At 49.4% G+C, this 19387-nt stretch overlaps 1 protein-coding gene across 1 annotated transcript; it reads right to left on the bottom strand.

The window, feature by feature from the left end:
• Window positions 1-58: 58 nt before the first annotated feature.
• KIF17 (kinesin family member 17) lies at window positions 59-18926 on the bottom strand. Its single transcript, XM_057433026.1, has 15 exons — window positions 18701-18926; window positions 17286-17432; window positions 16790-16891; window positions 13447-13636; window positions 10608-10781; window positions 10329-10508; window positions 9157-9254; window positions 8039-8186; window positions 6914-7002; window positions 6675-6799; window positions 2564-2795; window positions 842-1100; window positions 593-660; window positions 354-474; window positions 59-204 (listed from the first exon to the last, which is right to left on the bottom strand). The coding sequence occupies exons 1-15, from the start codon at window positions 18887-18889 to the stop codon at window positions 59-61; spliced, it is 2268 nt and encodes a 755-aa protein (XP_057289009.1). The 5' UTR covers window positions 18890-18926.
• Window positions 18927-19387: the final 461 nt, after the last annotated feature.

The following is a 19387-nucleotide window of genomic DNA, read 5'->3' as shown; positions in this document are numbered from 1 at the left end:
CCCGCACCCTCCTGTACAGCAACAGCGTTTTGGTGCAAAACCGCAGCGATTTGGCGTCTTAATGTCGGCAGTGGCGGGGTCGGAGGCGGTGGCCGCCGGAACCCTTCTTGCTCTTGGTGCTGGCGGTGGTGGGAGCGAAAACCAGGGCCTGGAGGCGAAAGGGTCGGGGCCGGGCACGCAGAGCCCCCTCGGGTCTCGGAGCTGCTGTGAGAGGAGGGAAGAGGCCTGAGGGGCATTGCCCTTGTGGGACACAGAAACGGCCCGGCCCTGCCCCTATTGAATCAAGGCAGCTGGGCCAAAAAGCTCTCCCTCAAAAGTGAAGTGAGGAAAGCAAAGGGGAAGTCCAGGATTACCTCGGGTTGGGGTCGGGTTGTGGTGCAGGATGACGCTGGTGCGCCGCGGTCGGAAGTAGTTGGAGGCAATGGTCTCGCTGTCACTCCTGTTGAGCACCAGCTTGTAGCGGTCTTCCTCCGTCTGGAGGTGGAAGACACGGTCATCAGCACCAAGCCCTGCACTGCACACGTGTTCTGTGGCTTGGGAATGGGGCAAAATGGTAAAACACGATGGGAAAGGAAGGAGGAATGTGCCATACCGCTGGCTCTCTGCTCTCAGCCAAGGGGCTGTCATGGGAAGGTCTGGACGGTGGCAGGGCTGGAACTACTGCAAGAGGAGACCGGTGTTAAAGGCTCAGCTAACGCTCTCCTGCTCACAGCACCACTCCCTGACCACAAGGCTCAGAGATTCCCAAAGCATCCATGTCTTACACAAACTTTCCAGACAGACTCTGTATATACAAGGGAGATTTCAGAACCCAGCAGCACCATCAGGACGCTCCTGTTACCTGCAGGCAAGTGGATTTTGTGGATGATGGGCTCTGGAATTTTCCAGCAGCCAGATTCCTCATCCCAGATGGATTCATGCTTGATCCTCTCCAGGTTGCTGTAGTTGCAGTCATGGCGGACGAGCAACTGCACCTGATCCAGCAGCTGTTGGCAGAGCATCAGGTCTCTCTCCAGGCGGCGGATGGTGCTCAGGTAATTGATCCTCTCCAGTTCAAACTCCAACTGCAGGTCTTTGATCTCGGTCTCAGCAGCTTGTAGCTGGGATGTAAAATAAGTCATTGGGGTTATAAAGTAGAGAGCACAGGCATTTGTCAGGTAGAGGGATGGAGACACACAAAAAGGCTTTAATATTTCAGATTTAAAAATTAGGATGAGATTTGGGTGGAGAGGTTATTCCACATTGGATTTAACAAAGATTTCTCAAGTTTCTCCACAGAGTCAAGTCTTTGAGTTCATAGAATCACAGAATAGTTAGGGTTGGAAAGGACCTTAAGATCATCCAGTTCCAACCCCCCTGCTGTGGGCACCTCACACTAAACCATGGCACCCAAGGCTTCGTCCAACCTGGCCTTGAACTCTGCCAGGGATGGAGCATTCACAACTTCCTTGGGCAACCTATTCCAGTGCCTCACCACCCTCACAGTAGAGAGCTCTTCCCTTGTATCTAACCTGAACTTCCCCTGTTTCAGTCTGAACCCATCACCCCTTGTCCTATCACTCCAGTCCCTGATGAAGAGTCCCTCTCCAGCATCCTTGAGCCCCCTTCAGACACTGGAAGCTGCTCTGAGGTCTCCACACAGCTTCTCTTCTCCAGGCTGCACAGCCCCAGTGTTCTCAGCCTGGTTTCCATACAGGGATAAGAAACCCTCAGAAGTTCCTAGCACTGATGAAAAAGGAAAATATTTCTTAGGAAATATTTCTTTGATTACCTACATACTGAAATAAAGCAAATTCTTAATTTGCAATTTAGCACTGCGCACACACACAAACATGGAGAGAGTTTGTCTGGAACTTCCTTGGATTCTGCCTCATCAGAGCAAACCTGGCAAGCTAAAATCTAAGAGCATTGCTTTTGTATTTACTTATTTGTATTTATTTATGTTTCATTCCCCCCACCCACGAGGCACTTCTGACAGGGTAATTTCTTCCTGCAATGAGCTGATGAGGAGGAAGCTGTGCAATAGATCGTGCATGTCAGCAGAGGGAGTTGCATCCTCTCATCACCAGACATCATAGTCATAGAATCACAAATTGGTTTGGGTTGGAAGGGACCTTAAAGCTCATCCAGCTCCAACCCCTGCCACGGGCAGGGACACCTTCCACTAGAGCAGCTTGCTCCAAGCCCCTGTGTCCAACCTGCCCTTGAACACTGCCAGGGATGGGGCAGCCACAGCTTCTCTGGGCACCCTGTGCCAGCACCTCAGCACCCTCACAAGGAAGAGCTTCTGCCTAGTTATCCTCCAGCAGTGCCACACACAGAGACCAGCCTTTAAAATGGGTGGGATTTGGGGTTTCACCAACCTAATTCACTGCCCTGAGGGCTGCTGCATCTGGGATTTCATAGCAACATGTGCAGACAGCCATATAGGGACTAACACATGTAGAATATTTGGTACAGCCAGCATCACTTCATAACATGCTGACCTAAAACAACTCCTTCACCTAAACAGAAAGTACACAGAGGACAAAAGAGATGAGAAGGACAGCGGGGGGCTGCTCACCCTTCTCTGCATCTTCTCCAGAAGCCTGCTCTTGGCTCGAACCTCCTCGTGGATGGAGTCATAGACGTTGAGCAGCACCCAGTCGCTGCTGTCCTCAGTCGCCTGCTGCAGCGCGGCCACCAGCTGCATGCGCCGCTCATCCGCGTATCTCTTCCGACGCTTGTGCTTCTCCTTGAGGTCCTTGTTTTTTGCCTGCTCCCCCCCTACTACCTGTTGCTCCAGCACCTGCAGCCTGGGAAAGGGAAACACTGCCCTCAGGAATGCGTGTCCTCACCTGAATGATGTTTGGGAAGCTGCAGTGCAGAAAATAGTGATGTCTGATGAGGTCTGCTGTCCTGAGTAGCCACGGCAGATCCCACTTTCATTTTGGTTTATGAGAAACTGAACATGACTGAGCTTCAGTGTGCGCTTGCAGCCCAGAAGCCACCTCTGAGCTGGGCTGCATCACCAACAGCTTGAGCAGGAGGCTGAAGTAGTTGATCCTGCCCCTCTACTGCACTCCGGAGAGATCCCAGTTACAGCACCGTGTGCAGTTCTGGTGTCCTCAACATAAACAGGACGTGGAGCACCTCCAGAATAAAGACAGGCTGAGAACACTGGTGCTGTTCAGCCTGGAGAAGAGAAGCTGCGTGGAGACCTCAGAGCAGCTTCCAGTGTCTGAAGGGGGCTGCAAGGATGCTGGAGAGGGACTCTTCATCAGGGACTGTAGCAATAGGACAAGGAATGATGGGTTCAAACTGAAACAGGGGAAGTTCAGGCTGGAGATAAGGCAGTTCTTTACTGTGAGGGTGCTGAGGCGCTGGCACAGGGTGCCCAGAGAAGCTGTGGCTGCCCCATCCCTGGCAGTGTTCAAAGCCAGGTTGGACACAGGGGCTTGGAGCAAGCTGCTCTAGTGGAAGGGGTCCTTCCCTGTGGTAGGGGTTGGAACTGGAGGAGCTTTAAGGTCCCTTCAGCCCAAGCCAGTCTGGGATTCTGATTCTATTAACAGTTTCTCTGGCCCCAAGGCAAAACACGTTACTCCAAGCACCTCTGCTGACAGTTATGTCTGGAAATTTGTATCTACATGCAGAGAATTCTTTTCAAAAATCTTGGTTCCTAAAATTTATATTTAAATTATTATTGAAATGCATACTGGTATGTTCTTGATTTTCAATTCTTCTTTCTTGTTTTCAAAGACCTAAAAGCAAGCCAAAATGGTTTTTGAGCACTCCCAGGGACGGTGACTCCAACCTTGCCCTGGGCAGCCTGTTCCAATGCCTGAGCACCCTCTGGGGAAGGAATTGTTCCTCAGCTCCATCTAAACCTGCCCTGGTGCAGCTTGAGGCCGTTTCCTCTTGTCCCATCCCTTGTTCCTTGGGAGCAGAGCCCAGCCCCTCCTGGCTCCATCCTCCTATCAGGCAGTTGTAGGGAGCGATCAGGTCCCCCCTGAGCCTTCTCTTCTTCATCTGAACCCCCCAGGTCCCTCAGCCCTTCCCCATCACACTTGTGCTCTAGGCCTTGCACCAGCTCCACTGCCCTTCTCTGGCCCTGCTCCAGCACCTCAGTGTCTCTCTTGTAGTGAGGGGCCCAGAGCTGCACACAGGATTCGAGGTGCAGTCTCACCAGTGCCCAGTGCAGGGGCACAATCCCTGCCCTGGCCCTGCTGCCGCACTGGTGCTGATCCCGGCCAGGATGCTGGGGGCTTCTTGGCTGCCTGGGCACAAGCTGCTCATGTTCAGCTCCATCAGTCAGCAACTCCAGGTCCTTTTCCATGAGCAGCTTTCCAGCCACTCTTCCCCAGGCCTGGAGCATTGTAGGGGGTTGTTGTGGCCCTTGTTGAACCTCATCCCATTGGCAACATCCCATGGATCCAGCCTGTCCAGATCCCTCTGCAGAGCCTCCTGCCCTCCAGCAGATCAATGCTCCCACCCATCCTGGTGTCATCTGCAAACTCACTGAGGGTGCACTCAATCCCCTCATCCAGATCATCAATGAAAATATTAAACAACACTGGCCCTACCACCGAGCCCTGAGGGACACCACTAGTGACTGGTCACCAACTAGATGTGACACCATTTACCACTCCGTGGGCTCTCCCAACCAGCCAGTTTTCAACCCAGCTGGCTGCCACAAACCCGTGTTTGAAATCAAATTCTTCTCATGTCCCTGAATGCTCTGACATGGAAATAAAGCCATACTCCAGAGCTGTTCTCTTTGTCTGCACAGGGACCTGAAGCAGAGCAGGCAGCTCAGCTTGGCCAGTGCAGTCCAATCAGACAAAAGCCCACTGCTGATCAAACCTCTTCTGATAGTAACCTCTTAATCGTCTTCAAACCACCCAAAAAGAGCTCACCCCACCAGAGGTAGCCTGCTATTGTACTTTACCGTGCTTGCCAAGTAGCCTTTAGTCTCTTTTGCTTAATACATGATTGAATCCTTGCTGAGTACCCGAGCTCTCCCAGCCAGCCTGATGTGCAATGCTTTTAACAGGCAGCTTTGCTAATCCCCACTCCTGCAGAACCAAACCCTCCTGCTTCATCTGCACAGAGCTCTGGTGTTAATAGCAGAATTAGAAAAGCATTTTCCACTTCTCTGTTACAAAAAAGAAAGCTTCCATAGAACTGTTAGAGTCACAACACCCTTTTCTTTGGAGAGCTCTCCACTGATAGACAGAATTGCCCTCAAATTACAGACACTGCTACTGGAGATTTCTTAATAGCTCCTTTTTTTTAGTTGGGAGAGCCCCAACAGGGTGAACTTGCACCACAGGAGCTCACGGTAAAGCTGAAAGACTGGTTAAACCCCACAGAACTGTTCAAACTCAAACTCTATCATCTACAATCTATCTTATGTTCAGTATTTCTAATTTAAATATAATTCCACACAATGGATTAAAGGAGAGCTATTAGCAGAATTTGCTTAAAGCATGTATTTCTGAATCAGCCCCAAACCCCCATGCTGTGTCAGTGTGCTGTGTTGTATTCTGGAAGGAGTTCTAAAGGAATTCTAAAGGAATTCTGTCAAGCTGCCTCTTGCCCAGAGGAAAACCTTCAAGACAGGATGCCCCCGAGATGGGCCAAGCATGAGTCTTAAGCCTCATCACAGTATCACAGTATCACAGTATGCTAGAGATTGGAAGGGACCTCAAAAGATCATCTAGTCCAATCCCCCTGCCGGAGCAGGAACACCTAGATAATGTTACACAGGAATGTGTCCAGGCGGGTTTTGAATGTCTCCAGGGAAGGAGACTCCACAACCTCCCTGGGCAGCCTGTTCCAGTGTTCCATCACCCTCACTGAGAAGAAGTTTCTTCTCAAGTTTAAGTGGAACCTCTTGTGTTCCAGTTTGTATCCATTACCCCTTGTCCTATCATTGTTTGCCACTGAGTAGAGTCTGGCTCCGTCCTCATGACACTCCCCCTTTATATATTTATATACACTAATAAGGTCACCCCTCAGTCTCCTCCAAACTATAGAGACCCAGCTCCTCTCATGCTTGAGAGGTGCCCCTAAAATGTGATTATTGGGAAATGTTGGTGTCAGTTGTGGCTGAGGTCTTGCAAACACTGCCATGTGCAGGAGTTAGAGACAGAAGTGACCCCCGTGACAAGACAGCATGGCAGAGAACATGCTCCCCTCCTTTTGCTTCCAGGCACAGCAAGCAGCGGAGCCTTACTTGTATTGGCATTGGAGAGCTCAAGAACTCTTTCCAAGAGGAAGAGGAGGCTGCCCCTAAACCTCTTTGGACACTTAAGTTCTGTCAGAGACCACCAAGACTCAACTCTGTAAACACCTCATAAATTACACCTGCAGAATGCCAGAGAAGGAAGAGACCTCCCTGCCTACCAGTTGAGGAAGGCTCAGCAGGAAAGCACACTTGTTTGCCTCCACAGCTGCTGACACAGACGTCTCCAGACCTTTTCTCTCATAATTCTGGCACTGGGCATCATGGAATGCTGCAGCTAACAGCTATTTTTCTGCCCAAATAGGACAAAGTTAATTTGGGGGTAAAGAACATGTATCTGCCTGGTTTTGTGAGATGAAGCTCAGTAGTTGTAACATGGGGGAAGAACAGGGCTGCCTCTCACCTGCATGCCCAGGAGGCAGTTAGCAGTGCTGCTGTAGTCACTGACCTGGCAAGAACCTGCTGCTGGTCCACAGGCAGGGCCATCCCCTCAGCAGTCACAGCCACCCCTGTGGCAGCACTCCTCCTGCTCACACCACCAGTGTCCTGGACAGCCTGAGGTGCTGCTGGGTCCTGAGGACAAGAGGAAACCAAAAGCCCCACCTCTGATAAGAGCGAGCACCAGAGCATTGGCATTACCCACTCAGGTTTATTCAACCTGGTGAGGAGAAGAAGCCTGAGGGGTACCTGGACTGATGCTAGTTCTTCACCTACTGCAGCAATAGTGTCTTTGGCCAAAGGTGGCTCATCAGGAGCAGTTTCAGTCCTTGCGGCAGCTGAAGAGTAAAAAAGGGAATACCCACAATGTCAGCAACAAGCACTGCAAAACTGAGCAGAAAACCTGGGAAAACATCACACAAAGTCTTCATCAAACACTAGGAACATTGTGTCTGGAAGGAAAAGGTCTGTTATGTACCTTCTTATGCTGGTCAGTAAAAGCCATCAGGGTTTTTATATACCCAGAGGACATATCAGGGTAGAAACACAGGGGCTGGGAGAACCTGGATCCTCATGGTTGCACACAAATAACAGCCTTGTATTTCAGAGGCTGGGAAGTGGAACATTTGTAATCAGATGCGGGGGGGGGGAACCTCTCACCTTAGAGAGTGATAGCATCAAAAATGAAGGATGTATGTTCAGGAATGAATACTGGGTGGTAAGTGCTGTACAAGCACATTGCAAAGCGTGCTCTGAGGCACTGCGGATGTGTAAATGGAAAGCAGAAATGGAGAGCTGGCAGCAGTTTATAGGTATGTGAGAGGAATATCCACCCTCCAGCAGAGTGACGGTGGTGATAATTCACCAGGAGACCAAGGGCTGCATCCCATTGACATGCAATGTAACAGACTGCAGCAGCCACCCTCAGCTTGGGTGTGTGAGTTGTGCAAAGCCAATGGGATCAGGACAGAGCAGCGCCTGCCAAGACCAGTCACCCCTGCAGCTCAAACCCCTGCTCCAGAGAAACCTGCCCTCAGGCAGAGGAAACTCACAGCTACATGGGCAAAAGAAATCACATTTCATGACCTCAAGGATTACCGGCAGGGTGAGGCTAGTCCTGACAGGGAAAAGAAGTCAGAGAAGTAGGGAAGAGGACAAAGCTGGGTCAGAGTCTTATGGAGAGCGGGAGTTACCATTCCTGCTATTGATAAGGGCAGGTTGAAAGCAGGGACTGCTGTAGCTGGGGGTGGCACTTGCTGCAGTAGCAATCGCTGCCACTTGAAAGTGGCTGGGCCAGATTTGACTTTGCAAAAGCAGCTCCTGCCTAAAGCAGGAGGGAACCCTCAGCCTGGCTCACACCCTCCACATGCACACCTGCTTCCTTCCGGAGGCTCTCCTCCAGAGCAGACAGCTTGAGATCATAGTGGGTCCTCAGGCTACTGATATCTTCCTCCAGGCGAGCACGGGATGCCTGCTCTGCTTCATAGCTGGCCTTTAGCTGGGCCAGTCTCTCGTTGTACTCCTGAAAGGCACAGCACACAGCTTGGGCACCATACACAAGGTCCCATTGAGGTCACACTCATGTTCATCCCAGTAAAACTTTCCCATCATAGATTCATTTGACTTTTTCTGTGATTTAAGGCACCACAGTAGTGATGGAAGGGGACTAATTAGCCCTAGAAACCACTGTGTTAGGCAGATGTGGTGACCTGGAAGGAGCTCTGTAAAGAGCAAGGAGCTAGTTTTATTTCCTTCTGGCCCCCAACTCCTCATTCTTCCTTCTGCACCATATCCCTTCTTTATCTTCACCCTTGTACTGTTCCTAACATCTTTGACTACTGCTTTCCTCCTTCCCATTTCTCCCTCCTCTAAGAAGAATCTAAGTTTCACTAAGTTTCACTTCAAAAATTCTTCTTGGGAATCCATTCTAATTCATCTCAGAGAGGTGGGAACAATGCTGAGAGAAAACAGCATTGTGAACAAGGCCTCCATCAGCACAAGTTCTGTCTATAGGAGAAAACCAAAATAGCATCACAGAATCCTAGAATGGTTTGGGTTGGAAGGAAACTCAAAGCTCATCCAGCTCCAACCCCTGCCATGGGCAGGGACCCCTTCCACTAGAGCAGCTTGCTCCAAGCCCCTGTGTCCAACCTGGCCTTGAACACTGCCAGGGATGGGGCAGCCACAGCTTCTCTGGGCACCCTGTGCCAGCGCCTCAGCACCCTCACAGGGAAGAGCTTGTGCCTAAGAGCTCATCTCAGTCTCCCCTCTGGCAGGTTAAAGCCATTCCCCTTGGCCTGTCCCTACAGGCCCTTGTCCAAAGCCCCTCTCCAGCTTTCTTGTCAGTCCCTTAGGAAGAAATATAGGAAGAAGTAGTATAGGAAATTCTGAAAAGGCTGAACCACACAGCCCCACACCATACTTGTAATGATTATTATAAAACTCCACAAGCCTTAGTCAAAGACACTACAGGATACCTCCTCCTGACTTACTTCTCTGATCAGCTGCTTCTCCGCTTCAAGATCTACCTGGGGTTTGAAGAGGGGAGGCGATTTCATTGCCAGGTGAGCAGTCTCAGCATGCAGAAGCCCTGCAAAGCAAAGCAGAACTAAAAATCACTCACAATTTCTGGGTGGGATTGTCTGTAGAATGTTGGAAACAGAACAAAGAACCTGGCTGCTGGCAAAGAACATCACAATCTGGGTGCTCCTTTAAACTGTGCTCATGTGCCAGCATCTGTGCTGCCAAAACACCCACTGCCCTGTGCCTCTGTAGGTGCAGGAGAGAAGGAGTCAGCACAGAGCAGAGCGGGAGAGGTGTAAGCTTTGGGTATATTAAAGTGAATATAAATCTAATCTCCTTCACAGAGTAATAGGAGAGTCTTTTCCAGGGCTATGCTAACAGGTTTGGAAGATAAGAGACAATGGCAAGGAGATGAAAGGTGCAAGGAGATTGCCTTTGTTCTTCACAGATGTTTCTGAAAGGTGGCAGAAAAGGGGAAAAAATAATCTTACAGTCTTCTTGCTCTGCTTGAAGTTGTGCTTTTTTTTGGGGGGGGTTATTCTCAAAAGGGGATCAGCTCCCTAAGAATGCTCTAATCACTTGGCTCCCACATTTGCTACTCCTATTTTATAGCAAGGAGCATCTCTGAGGCTGGGCTGAATCCTCAGCGGGAACACAGTGATGCTGTCTGTAAGCAGCGACTAAAACTCTTGTAGCACCAAAAATTCACAGTGTAGGAGAACAGGGGCTGAGTGCTAACTTTGGAAACACAGATACATATATATACACAGATACACAGTTAATAGAGAATTTTACATTGCTATTTCTTGTACAGCTCTTTTTTGCTCTGCCAGCTGAAATCTCTTCTCTTACTAACCAAATTCAATCCAGAATGAATGACCAAGGAGAATCAAGGATTTGAATCATGTCATCTTCTAACAGAATCAGTCATTATTGAAAATAGTGGATAATTGAGATGTTTTTTACCAGTGGAATGAGGTCGATTTGGCAACAGTGGAGGAAAAGTCCATTACCAGAATGAAGAACTCTTCCTCCAACAGGTAAGGGAAGGGTTGAGGTGAAATCCAGTGAGCATTTTAATGTAAACCCCTTTTTCCTGACAAAGATAAAACATCTCTGCAGCCACTAGGGGCTGTCCTACCTGCCAAGTTACTCACGCCCATCTGTTCAGCTAGAATGGCCTTCAGTTTCTTAATCTCCTCCTGATACTCCCTCAGCAGAGTATCCTTGGGGTCCTCATTGACACAGGGCTTGTTCTTGATGTTTTTGGCTCGATTAGCATAGAGCAATGTACTGAGGCTCTCATCATAGTTGTTCTCAGCTGGCGATAAGCACGCAACCATCAGAGTCCTGGTGTTCCCCCCAAGGGAGTCCTGCAGCAGCCTGGTCAGCTTGGAGTCTCGGTAGGGGACGTGCTTACACTTGCCATCAACCAGGGCTGAGATGACGTTGCCCAGAGCTGAGAGGGAGAGGTTGATTTTGATGGCCTCTTTGAGCCGCTCCCCCACAGCTCGAGTTTTTGACTGTCTCTCGCTTCCTGCCAGATCCACTAAACTGAGTTTTGCAGCCCTGAGGTGGTCCAGCCCTTGCTCATCTGCGAGAGAACAATTCCAGATTAGGCTCTTCTTAAGAGGAAGCATCTTACCATCTTTTAGTGCTTCCTTGAACAAGATCTTGCAGAGTAAAAATTCACACCCATTTTTACTCACCCAGCAAGTTCTGAACACACACACACACACACCCTTCACATATTTCTACAGTGTTTAGAATTCTACACAGGTAACAAGGTCAGACCATGAATGCAAGAAATTGGGACTGTGCTCAGCCCAAACCACCTGGATGAGGAGACGGATCTCAGTGAGTGAGGAGACAGGCCCAGTGAGCTGATGCCATTCCCATCATAATGTTTTAAGGCAAGAAAAGACATGAGCTGAAGTTACAGCTGGCTCCCCAGCTACTTAAGTGCACACCTTACAAGTATATCATGCTTCCTGCCTTGTATTTTGAGGCTGGAATTATGTGTTGACACAAATTCCCTGTGATGTGCGTCCAGTCGCTTTAGGAAGTCCTCAGTTTCACTGGCTAACTTAACTTGCCCAGCCTCATGCAGAGCAAAGAGTTGGACACACATTCCCAGATCCCAGACTACTGTTTTAAGCCCTGGACCACACTCTTGGGTGTCCATATCCCAACCATTCCTTAGATTGCTGCTTAAATTCAAGGAAAGAGCTCCCTTAGTCATCCAAGCAGAGAAAGCATCAAGGTTTTAACCAAGACCACCCTTTTCTGGACAGACTTTACAAATCCCAGCCGAATTGAGTCAGAGTTAAGATTTATGGCTGTGGACAATACCTAAACTTGAGCAATGAATAATCTGATGCATGAGGGAAAAAGTTCACAGGTAAACACCACCCCACCCCCCCCCCCAAAAAGACCCCTACATTTTATTGCCACAGAGTATTTCCCCGCTTACAGCAACAGAATGCTAACTGTGTGACCTAACATTTGCCACCAAACAAACTTGTTTCATTCCAGATCTTTCTGGTGTGTCAAGACATGAGAGGACAGGAAAAAAAACAGATGGAGCTGAAACAGAGCACCTCTCACTATCTCTTCTGAGTGGCCAATCACAAAAAGAGTTTCTGACCCTTTCCCTCCTTCCCCCAGTTTATGTTATCACTGAGAGGCAATTAAAAAGAAGGTTTGGTTCCTGCCCGTCCTTTGCCCATGGTGACTGTTTCAGTCTTGGAGCTCAGTGTGTTGGTTTCCATGGTGTGACAAGGTCCCCAGGCTCTTGCTAAATGTCTGCAGCAGCCTCAAAGTCTTGTCTCATACTCACACAGCCCACTGCACAAGCACTGGCTATCATCCTCATTAACAAATGAATCCTTAAGCACAAGGTAAAGGAATCAAACATCTGCTACTCTTAACTGCAGCAAAAATACTGATGGTAACTTGCACATCTCAAACATCTGCAGCCAGAGAGCCTGGTATTTGCCATCATTCCTGAATGTGGTACTTTAAAAATGAGTAATTTTAGTCCACATCACTGCAAAGAGATCCTTTAAAGCAGCAGCTCCCTCTAAATTACCATTTACTATAGGTTTAACTGGGAAATAGGTTTGAACTACTCTGTGCACCTCTTCAAGAAGCCTAAAGATGACAACAAAACCACCAATTTCATTAGCTGTTTCAACTAATGATGACACAAACAGAAGTTACAGGAGTTGTGCCTGACCCCACAACTTTCTCCTCAGATATTCCAGCTGTCTCCTATTTAACTGCCAAACCAGCAAGTTTCCCACCTGCCATCCTGTTCCATGTAACAAGTTTTCAAAGCTTTAAATCAGAGAAATTCAAGCTAGATTAGGAGCCCTGCACCAATCTGGGACACAAGAGTGTAAATGTTTCTTTTTCCTTGTTAGGATTAAAGTTGGGATTTTATGGACCCACATAGTGCAGGGATTAGCATCCACTGGCTGTGCTAATTGAGAAATTCTATCCCCCCCCTCCCATATTGTGGGTAGAGGAAAATGAGGTCTTGTCACCAACATCTGGAACCACAATTTAGGAAGACATTGTGTAACTTTCCCATGACTGAAACAGCTGAAGAAAACGAAGCCAAATTGTTTGCAGCCTTGGTGAGGTCAAGAGAGAATATAGGAGACTAAATCCTTTCTTAGTCCCAGAAAAAAAACCTTTTGATGTCTGTGTTCAGACCAAGCAAGGCAGCTTTATCAGCTAAAGAACTGTCAATGGAAATGAGATACTTGAGAAAAGAAAATTATTCACTAAAACATCATGAAGGGATTCTTTTATTCTGTCTTTAAAAGATAAGCCCTATGATTAAGCTCAGTGGAGGAACTGTTGCATGAAATGATATGACTTGCATTGCAAAGGAGGGCAGACCAGACAGGTAATGACGGAAGTTTCTCCAGTCACTGTATGGGCTGTGAGATTTAGCCCCCTTCACTGGAGAAAAAGGTTGAAGAAGATAAAGGAATGGAAAGAGAATTAAATCTGTTCCCAGTTTGAGTGTAAGACATTTCACTCCCAAGGGGGAATCGAGGAAAAGAAAAAGACTTTGGCTACTCAGCCATTTCACACTGTGAAGAATGTCCACACCAGGGCACAATTCTGATGTCTACCAGACCTCAGATCTTTTAGGCTCCCAGTTTAGCTGCAGGGTGTCTGGTCAGACCACACAGATTCTGTGCTCTGCCAGGCCCAGGCCTACCACAGCACATCCAGCTACCTACCTACGGTGCAGATCTCCATATTGACAGTGAAGATGGCGTGGGACCGGGATGAGTCCTTATTCATGAGGGTGTAACCCACTGCACGGTTGCCGCAGCCTTTCTCCATGAGCTGCTCACACTGTACCACACTGTGCACAGTGTGCAGAGAGAGCCCCTTCACATACACCCCCTTCTCTGGGTGCTCTTTCAGCTGGAAACAGAGGAAACACAAGACAGGTTAGAACAAGACATACTGAGACTGCAGGAAGTCATGCTGGGAACTGGAAGCTCGAGGGCTATGGGAGTTTTGCCTTTCAAGTTAAACAATGCCAAGGCAAAACAGTATCTGACTGCCACTAAAAAGCTGTAGTATTTCCGAAGAAGGAATAAAACCAGACAAAAATAAGGAACCTGTTTCATGGCTCTGCAGGGAAAAAGAATTAAAGTTTGCTGATTGATTCAGACATCTCCTGCCAGGCCATGAGAAACTCAGGTTCTCTGTGCTGAGCCGCCTTCTGCCTCCCCTGTTATTAAGCTGTGCATTTGAAAAGAGAACTGAAATGTTTTTCACCCATTACGCAAAGGCTCCAGTATCTCTTCACTCATAGGGAGCTTTTGTTAAAAGCAAAGCACAGATTCAGCAGTCACAGACACTGTCACTGGTGCTGTGCTGAACCCCTCCGCTCTGAGAGGGCGGCTTGATCCCTCTGACAAAACTCCCGAAGTCACACCCAGCACTCTCAGGATTTTTCTCCAGATAAGTTCATTCTTAAGATGCTCTAAAACGCTATTGAGGCACCCGGGTGGAAACAGAGCGGTAAATACCAAAGAGCAGCTTTTCAGCAATTATCAATCATGCAGAAGAAAAACTTCATCCTGCATGCAATAAATAACTAAATGTTCCAAATCTTGACTGACCCATCAAACCTACATAAAACTCCCAAAACAATTGAGATCCTGCACGCCCCCCTCCACACTCTGAATTTAAAGGAGCTGGATTCATTTTCAATAGCTACATTACACCCCACATCTGCTGAGTTCATAACCAAAAGTCTATTTTTATGGTGGCAGCTGCGATATGATTGTCATGACTCGGTGTCAGAGAGTGATAGATGCTACATTTGGCAGTGTGACTCCCAGAGAAGAGCCCCAGATACCTGAGTGATGCACTTGCCACAAAAAGCTATGTAAAACAGAGTGTTTGCTGTTAAAAACTCTGCACAGAACTGAGTGGAAGTGGCTGGAAACTAAACCAGGCAGGATTTTAGCCTTGTTTCAAAGTTGTGGCTGGCCAGAATGAGCCCAGATACAGAATCACAGTGTTCACACACTGTGACTTTTGCCTGTGCTATAGGAGAACCCTGTGGCTGGCCCAGCTGTATTTGAGGATGCTGCAGAGTCCCTGAGGAGCAGGCAACAGAGGACACGGCTGTTTCATTCCACCACAGATTAACAGGGGCATTTCCTTACAGAGCTCTGTAAAACTTACTCTTCACATGGTTTCATACCACAGGAGGTGACTGTGGGCTTCAGAATCATCAGTCATTGATGTTAAAAGGCAAGAGCAATCAGAAATGGAACTCTGGAGGAGAATTGTGAGACACAGGAAATCCCAAACACAACTACAGGCTGGGCAGAGACTGGATGGAGAGCAGCCCTGAGGAGAAGGATGGTGGTTGGTGAGAGGCTCCTCATGACCTGGCTTCAGTGGGGACTTGAGTCCAGAACTCCCCCGTGTGCTGGGCTGCACCCCCAGAGCGTGAGCAGCAGCTCAGGGAGGGGATCCTGCCCCTCTGCTGTGCTCTGGGGACACCCCTCTGCAGCCCTGATCCAGCTCTGGGGCAGCAGCACAAGAGGGACATGGAGCTGTTGGAGCGAGGCCAGAGGAGGCCATGGAGATGCTGCGAGGGCTGGAGCAGCTCTGCTCTGGAGCCAGGCTGAGAGAGCTGGGCTGGGGCTCCTGAAGGGGAGACCTTAGAGCAGCTCCAGTGCCTGAAGGGGCTGCAGGAAACCTGGAGAGGGGCTTTGGACAAGGGCCTGTAGGGACAGGCCAAGGAGAATGGCTTTAACCTGCCAGAGGGGAGATTGAGATGAGCTCTTAGGCAGAAGCTCTTCCCTGTGAGGGTGCTGAGGCGCTGGCACAGGGTGCCCAGAGAAGCTGTGGCTGCCCCATCCCTGGCAGTGTTCAAGGCCAGGCTGGACACAGGGGCTTGGAGCAAGCTGCTCTAGTGGAAGGGGTCCCTGCCTGTGGCAGGGGGTTGGAACTAGAGGAGCTTTGAAGTCATTCCCAACCCAAACCACTCGGTTATTCTCCGATTAATTCTATGATACAGTGACACAGAAGAAAGTACTGGGTCAGTCTGGCTTTTCTTTCTCCACAGGACACAAGTCCCCTAATTACTGGGTGGAGGCAGCAACAGGCAGCTGCTGTTACCAGTGGGATGGTGTTACCCTGGCAACTGCTCTGCCCAACTCCTGCCCTCCCAGTGCCAACTGCAGTCGTCATAGAAACTGGTGTCACTGCTGATGTGGAACAAGAGCTGGGAAACTGCAGCAAGCGCCTTCTGAACCATTCAGTCCCCTTCTCCCACCCTGCCTTCTACATGCACAGGCCGAGCACACTTGAGGGGTTTGCCTCCTTTAAAGCCATGGTAAAACAATAGATCTGCCCCGGAAGGTGGGTCTGTCACCATCTCCTGTGCAGAAGATGGTGCTAGTGCCTCGGGTTTCTTCACCCGGGCAGTCCTGCAGGGAAGGAAATTGGACAGGAGATCTGCAGCTCCCACCAGGAATGCATGCAGAAAGATCTGCAAAGCCACTAAGAAGGAAAAATCAGCCCCTGCTTGGGATTTCAGGACTGTTTTCCTTCCTGTGCTCCTGGAAACAGCCTGCCTTCCCCATATGTGCCCATGGGGAACAATGTCTGCTGCATCTCCTCAAAGAAGGATCAGCCTTTTTTGTTTTAGACAGATGAGATCATTCACAGCTACACTACATCAGATTTGTATGGCACAGAATCCTCCTGCTTTAGATACAGCTATGAGAGGAAGAGATTAGGAAGAAATTGCCCCATCAGTACTTTATTCCATCCTTGTCCAGTAATGACTTTCACACTAAGCTATCAGCCACTATCCAGTTGGACACATGGGACATGTCTGACCGGATCCTGTTCCTCCTGCCACTGAACCTTCACTAAAGTCCCTCAAAATCTCCTCTTGGCTTTCATATTCATCACTATGACTTCATAGTCTGGCATTCAGCTTCTGACAGAGCATATTATTGCACTTCTGTGAGACATTCATGATAACACTTATCTGAAGAAATTAAAGCACTTCCTAACTAAGACAAACTGACTCCGCCTCACCTCCAGCTTCTGCTTGGTATCAGCTCCTAGTAGGTCTCGTATGTCTTCATTGTAAATCTCCAGGTAGGAAACTCTCACTAAGAACTTGGTATTTTCAGCACACTGCACCAAAGAGGAAGGATTTTCAGGTGAGGTTCTCCAAATGGAGGCAAGCAGGCAGCCCACGTTGCCCCTCAGCTCCAGCTGGGTGCCTTCAGCACTTCATCGAATCTCTGCTGGCATTTCATTCCCAGGTGTAACCACTCCACACACTCACTATAGGGACTTTTGGTCCTTAAACAGCTCAAGTGGGAACCCATGAAGTCACAGAGATGAGGGTGCAGCTTATCTGACTATATAGGAGCCTCAGCTTTAGGAGAGGCAGCATACCCCAAAGCCTGGCCCCATTCTTGCTGCTGAGTGCAATCAGCACTTGCTCCTCAGGGTATGACACAAGAAACATCTTTCTAGCTATCATGCCATCTTACAACAGGACCTCTTTCATGTTGTTACCTACCTGCACACTCTCAAAAATGTGTTCAAATGCCCTGGGAATTATGCCTTTCTGTGCAGAAGGCTCCACAACTCCCTGCATGGTGAATGACTTCCCACTGCCAGTCTGGCCATAGGCAAATATGGTGCCATTGTAGCCTTCGGTGACACCCTGGAAATGGAGGACAATCAAACAGAAAAGCCATTATCTTCACCCTTTAGTAACTGGAAATGCACTGTCCAGATTCAATCCCACCTCAAAAAAGGTATTTTAGGGGAAAAGCTGGCAATAAACATCGAATAACTACTTGGTCTTCACATGTCATCAGAGTATAACAACTAAATAACACATTCTGCTAGCTTATAAATGGAAAACCTGCAGAAATGCAGGTGTTGAAAAGTGGAAGGGCAGTTGACAACACTTAGAATAGCAGAGTATTTTTGTCATAGGGCAGAAAAGTCTTGTGAAAACCAGAGACACAAATGGAATGCCAGAATAGGGTGGCCAAAGGGATGCTCTCTAGCTTAGAGCTGTTTTCTCTTGGAGAGCTGGCTGAAAGAAAGCCTCACCTTCACTTGTTCCTATTTCAGAGAAGCATGGGAGGAACCTTAGACATTTGGATTTCTTAAGGTTTAAATAAGAACCCCCCCAACTATTACTCTAATAACATACTGTTTCAGACCCTGCTTGTTCCCATGATCAGGAACTTCCATCTTAATACCATTAGCCATTTCATCCCTTCTCCTAACAAAATTGGATTCTCTGGGGGGATGTTGGGCTTTTTCCCCCTTAACCGGTTCCTTCCTCACCATGGCTGCTTGCCATGCAGCAAATGGATCCCCTCTCATTTTACTACTCTAAACCAGGCTGAGGTTGCCTGTCTTCAGTGAAAATATCCCTAAAGCCATCAGGACGATCGTTTATTCCCTTCTTCCCACATCACCTTCAACTGCAGTTTCTAGCCAGCCACCATCTCTAGGGACTGCTCAGGGGGTTCATCTTTCATATAAACATCCGCCTAAAACACTTTAATGTAATTCTGTCCTCAGTGCCCCTCTGGCTGCTGAAAAAGTTGTTTTCCTTCCCAATTTCCCAGCCCACTGCTGGGACGCTGTTTTGTCCACACGAGGGTTGCAGCTAAGCCTTTTGAAGCAGGAAACAGGGCTGTTTGTGTCCATAAATCATGCCAGCTGGGGGTCACCTATCAATGTGAAACTCCTCAGCCCATGTCCCAAGCTATGTGTTCATAGAATCGCAGAATCAACCAGATTGCAAAAGACCTTTAAGCTCATCAGTTCCAACTGTTCCTCAGCACTGCCAAGGCCTCATCTACCCGGTATGTGAACACTTCCAGGGACGGTGACTGCAGCACTGCCCTGGGCAGCCTGTTCCTGTTGCCTGTGTCCCTGTGTGCATGGCTTGCTTCAGGCACCACTCACCTCCACGAGCGGGTAGGCAATCTCATTGTAGATCTGCTCCGTGCTGTGCTCCTGGCAGTACGCCCCATCGAAGGTGAACTGCTTGGGGGGCTCACCGGCAGCAGCAGGGTTCTGGAGGAAGCACTGGCCCCGGGTGCTCTCCATGCTCACAACCGCCTTGCAGCCAAGAGCTCTCTCACGCACGTTCATGGGCCGGCAGCGCACGATCACCTTCACCGCCTCCGAGGCCATTCAAGTCCTGGCCCGGCTCAACCCCACACGCGCTCACTTGAGGGGCCTGGGAGGGCCTAACCCCGAGGCCTGCACCCCCGCGTGGGGGGCAGCGCTCACCAGGTACTGGGGGCACTGAGGGGATGGAGCCCCCCACAGCTCGGCATGGGGAAGGAGAGGCAAGGAGGGCTGGGCGAGAAGGGGAGGCTGCAGAGGAGGAAAGCTGGGGAGGGTGAAGGGGAGACTCGGAACTAGCCTGAAGGGCAACTATGGCAGGCGGGGGGGGGAGGCTTGGGGGGGGGCAGCCTGAGGTAACTGTGGGGAACCCCGACGGGGACTGGGCGAGGCAAAACCTGCGGTGAGCCTGGAAGCGTCAGGCGCCTGCAGGCGTCAGGAGGCAAAGCCTGAGGGAGCCGAGGGGAACCCGAGGCGGGCCGGGGCGTGCGGAAGGAGCCGGGCAGCGGAACCAGGCCCGGC

Source organism: Pezoporus wallicus, unplaced genomic scaffold (assembly GCF_028554395.1).
Source record: "Pezoporus wallicus isolate ANWC-B61680 ecotype Strahan unplaced genomic scaffold, APGP_CSIRO_Pwel_v1 contig_13882, whole genome shotgun sequence".
In the NCBI taxonomy this organism is placed as follows: domain Eukaryota; kingdom Metazoa; phylum Chordata; class Aves; order Psittaciformes; family Psittacidae; genus Pezoporus; species Pezoporus wallicus.
This window is presented reverse-complemented; position numbering and strand designations above follow the sequence as displayed.

Coding starts and splice junctions, on each gene's coding strand:
- KIF17 (XM_057433026.1), bottom strand. CDS start 18,889: ATGAACGTGCGTGAGAGAGCTCTTGGCTGCAAGGCGGTTGTGAGCATG. Junction 10,509..10,607: donor AGCCCTGGTTGATGGCAAGT/GTAAGCACGTCC, acceptor GCTTATCGCCAG/CTGAGAACAACTATGATGAG. Junction 6,800..6,913: donor AAGAACTAGCATCAGTCCAG/GTACCCCTCAGG, acceptor TCTTGTCCTCAG/GACCCAGCAGCACCTCAGGC.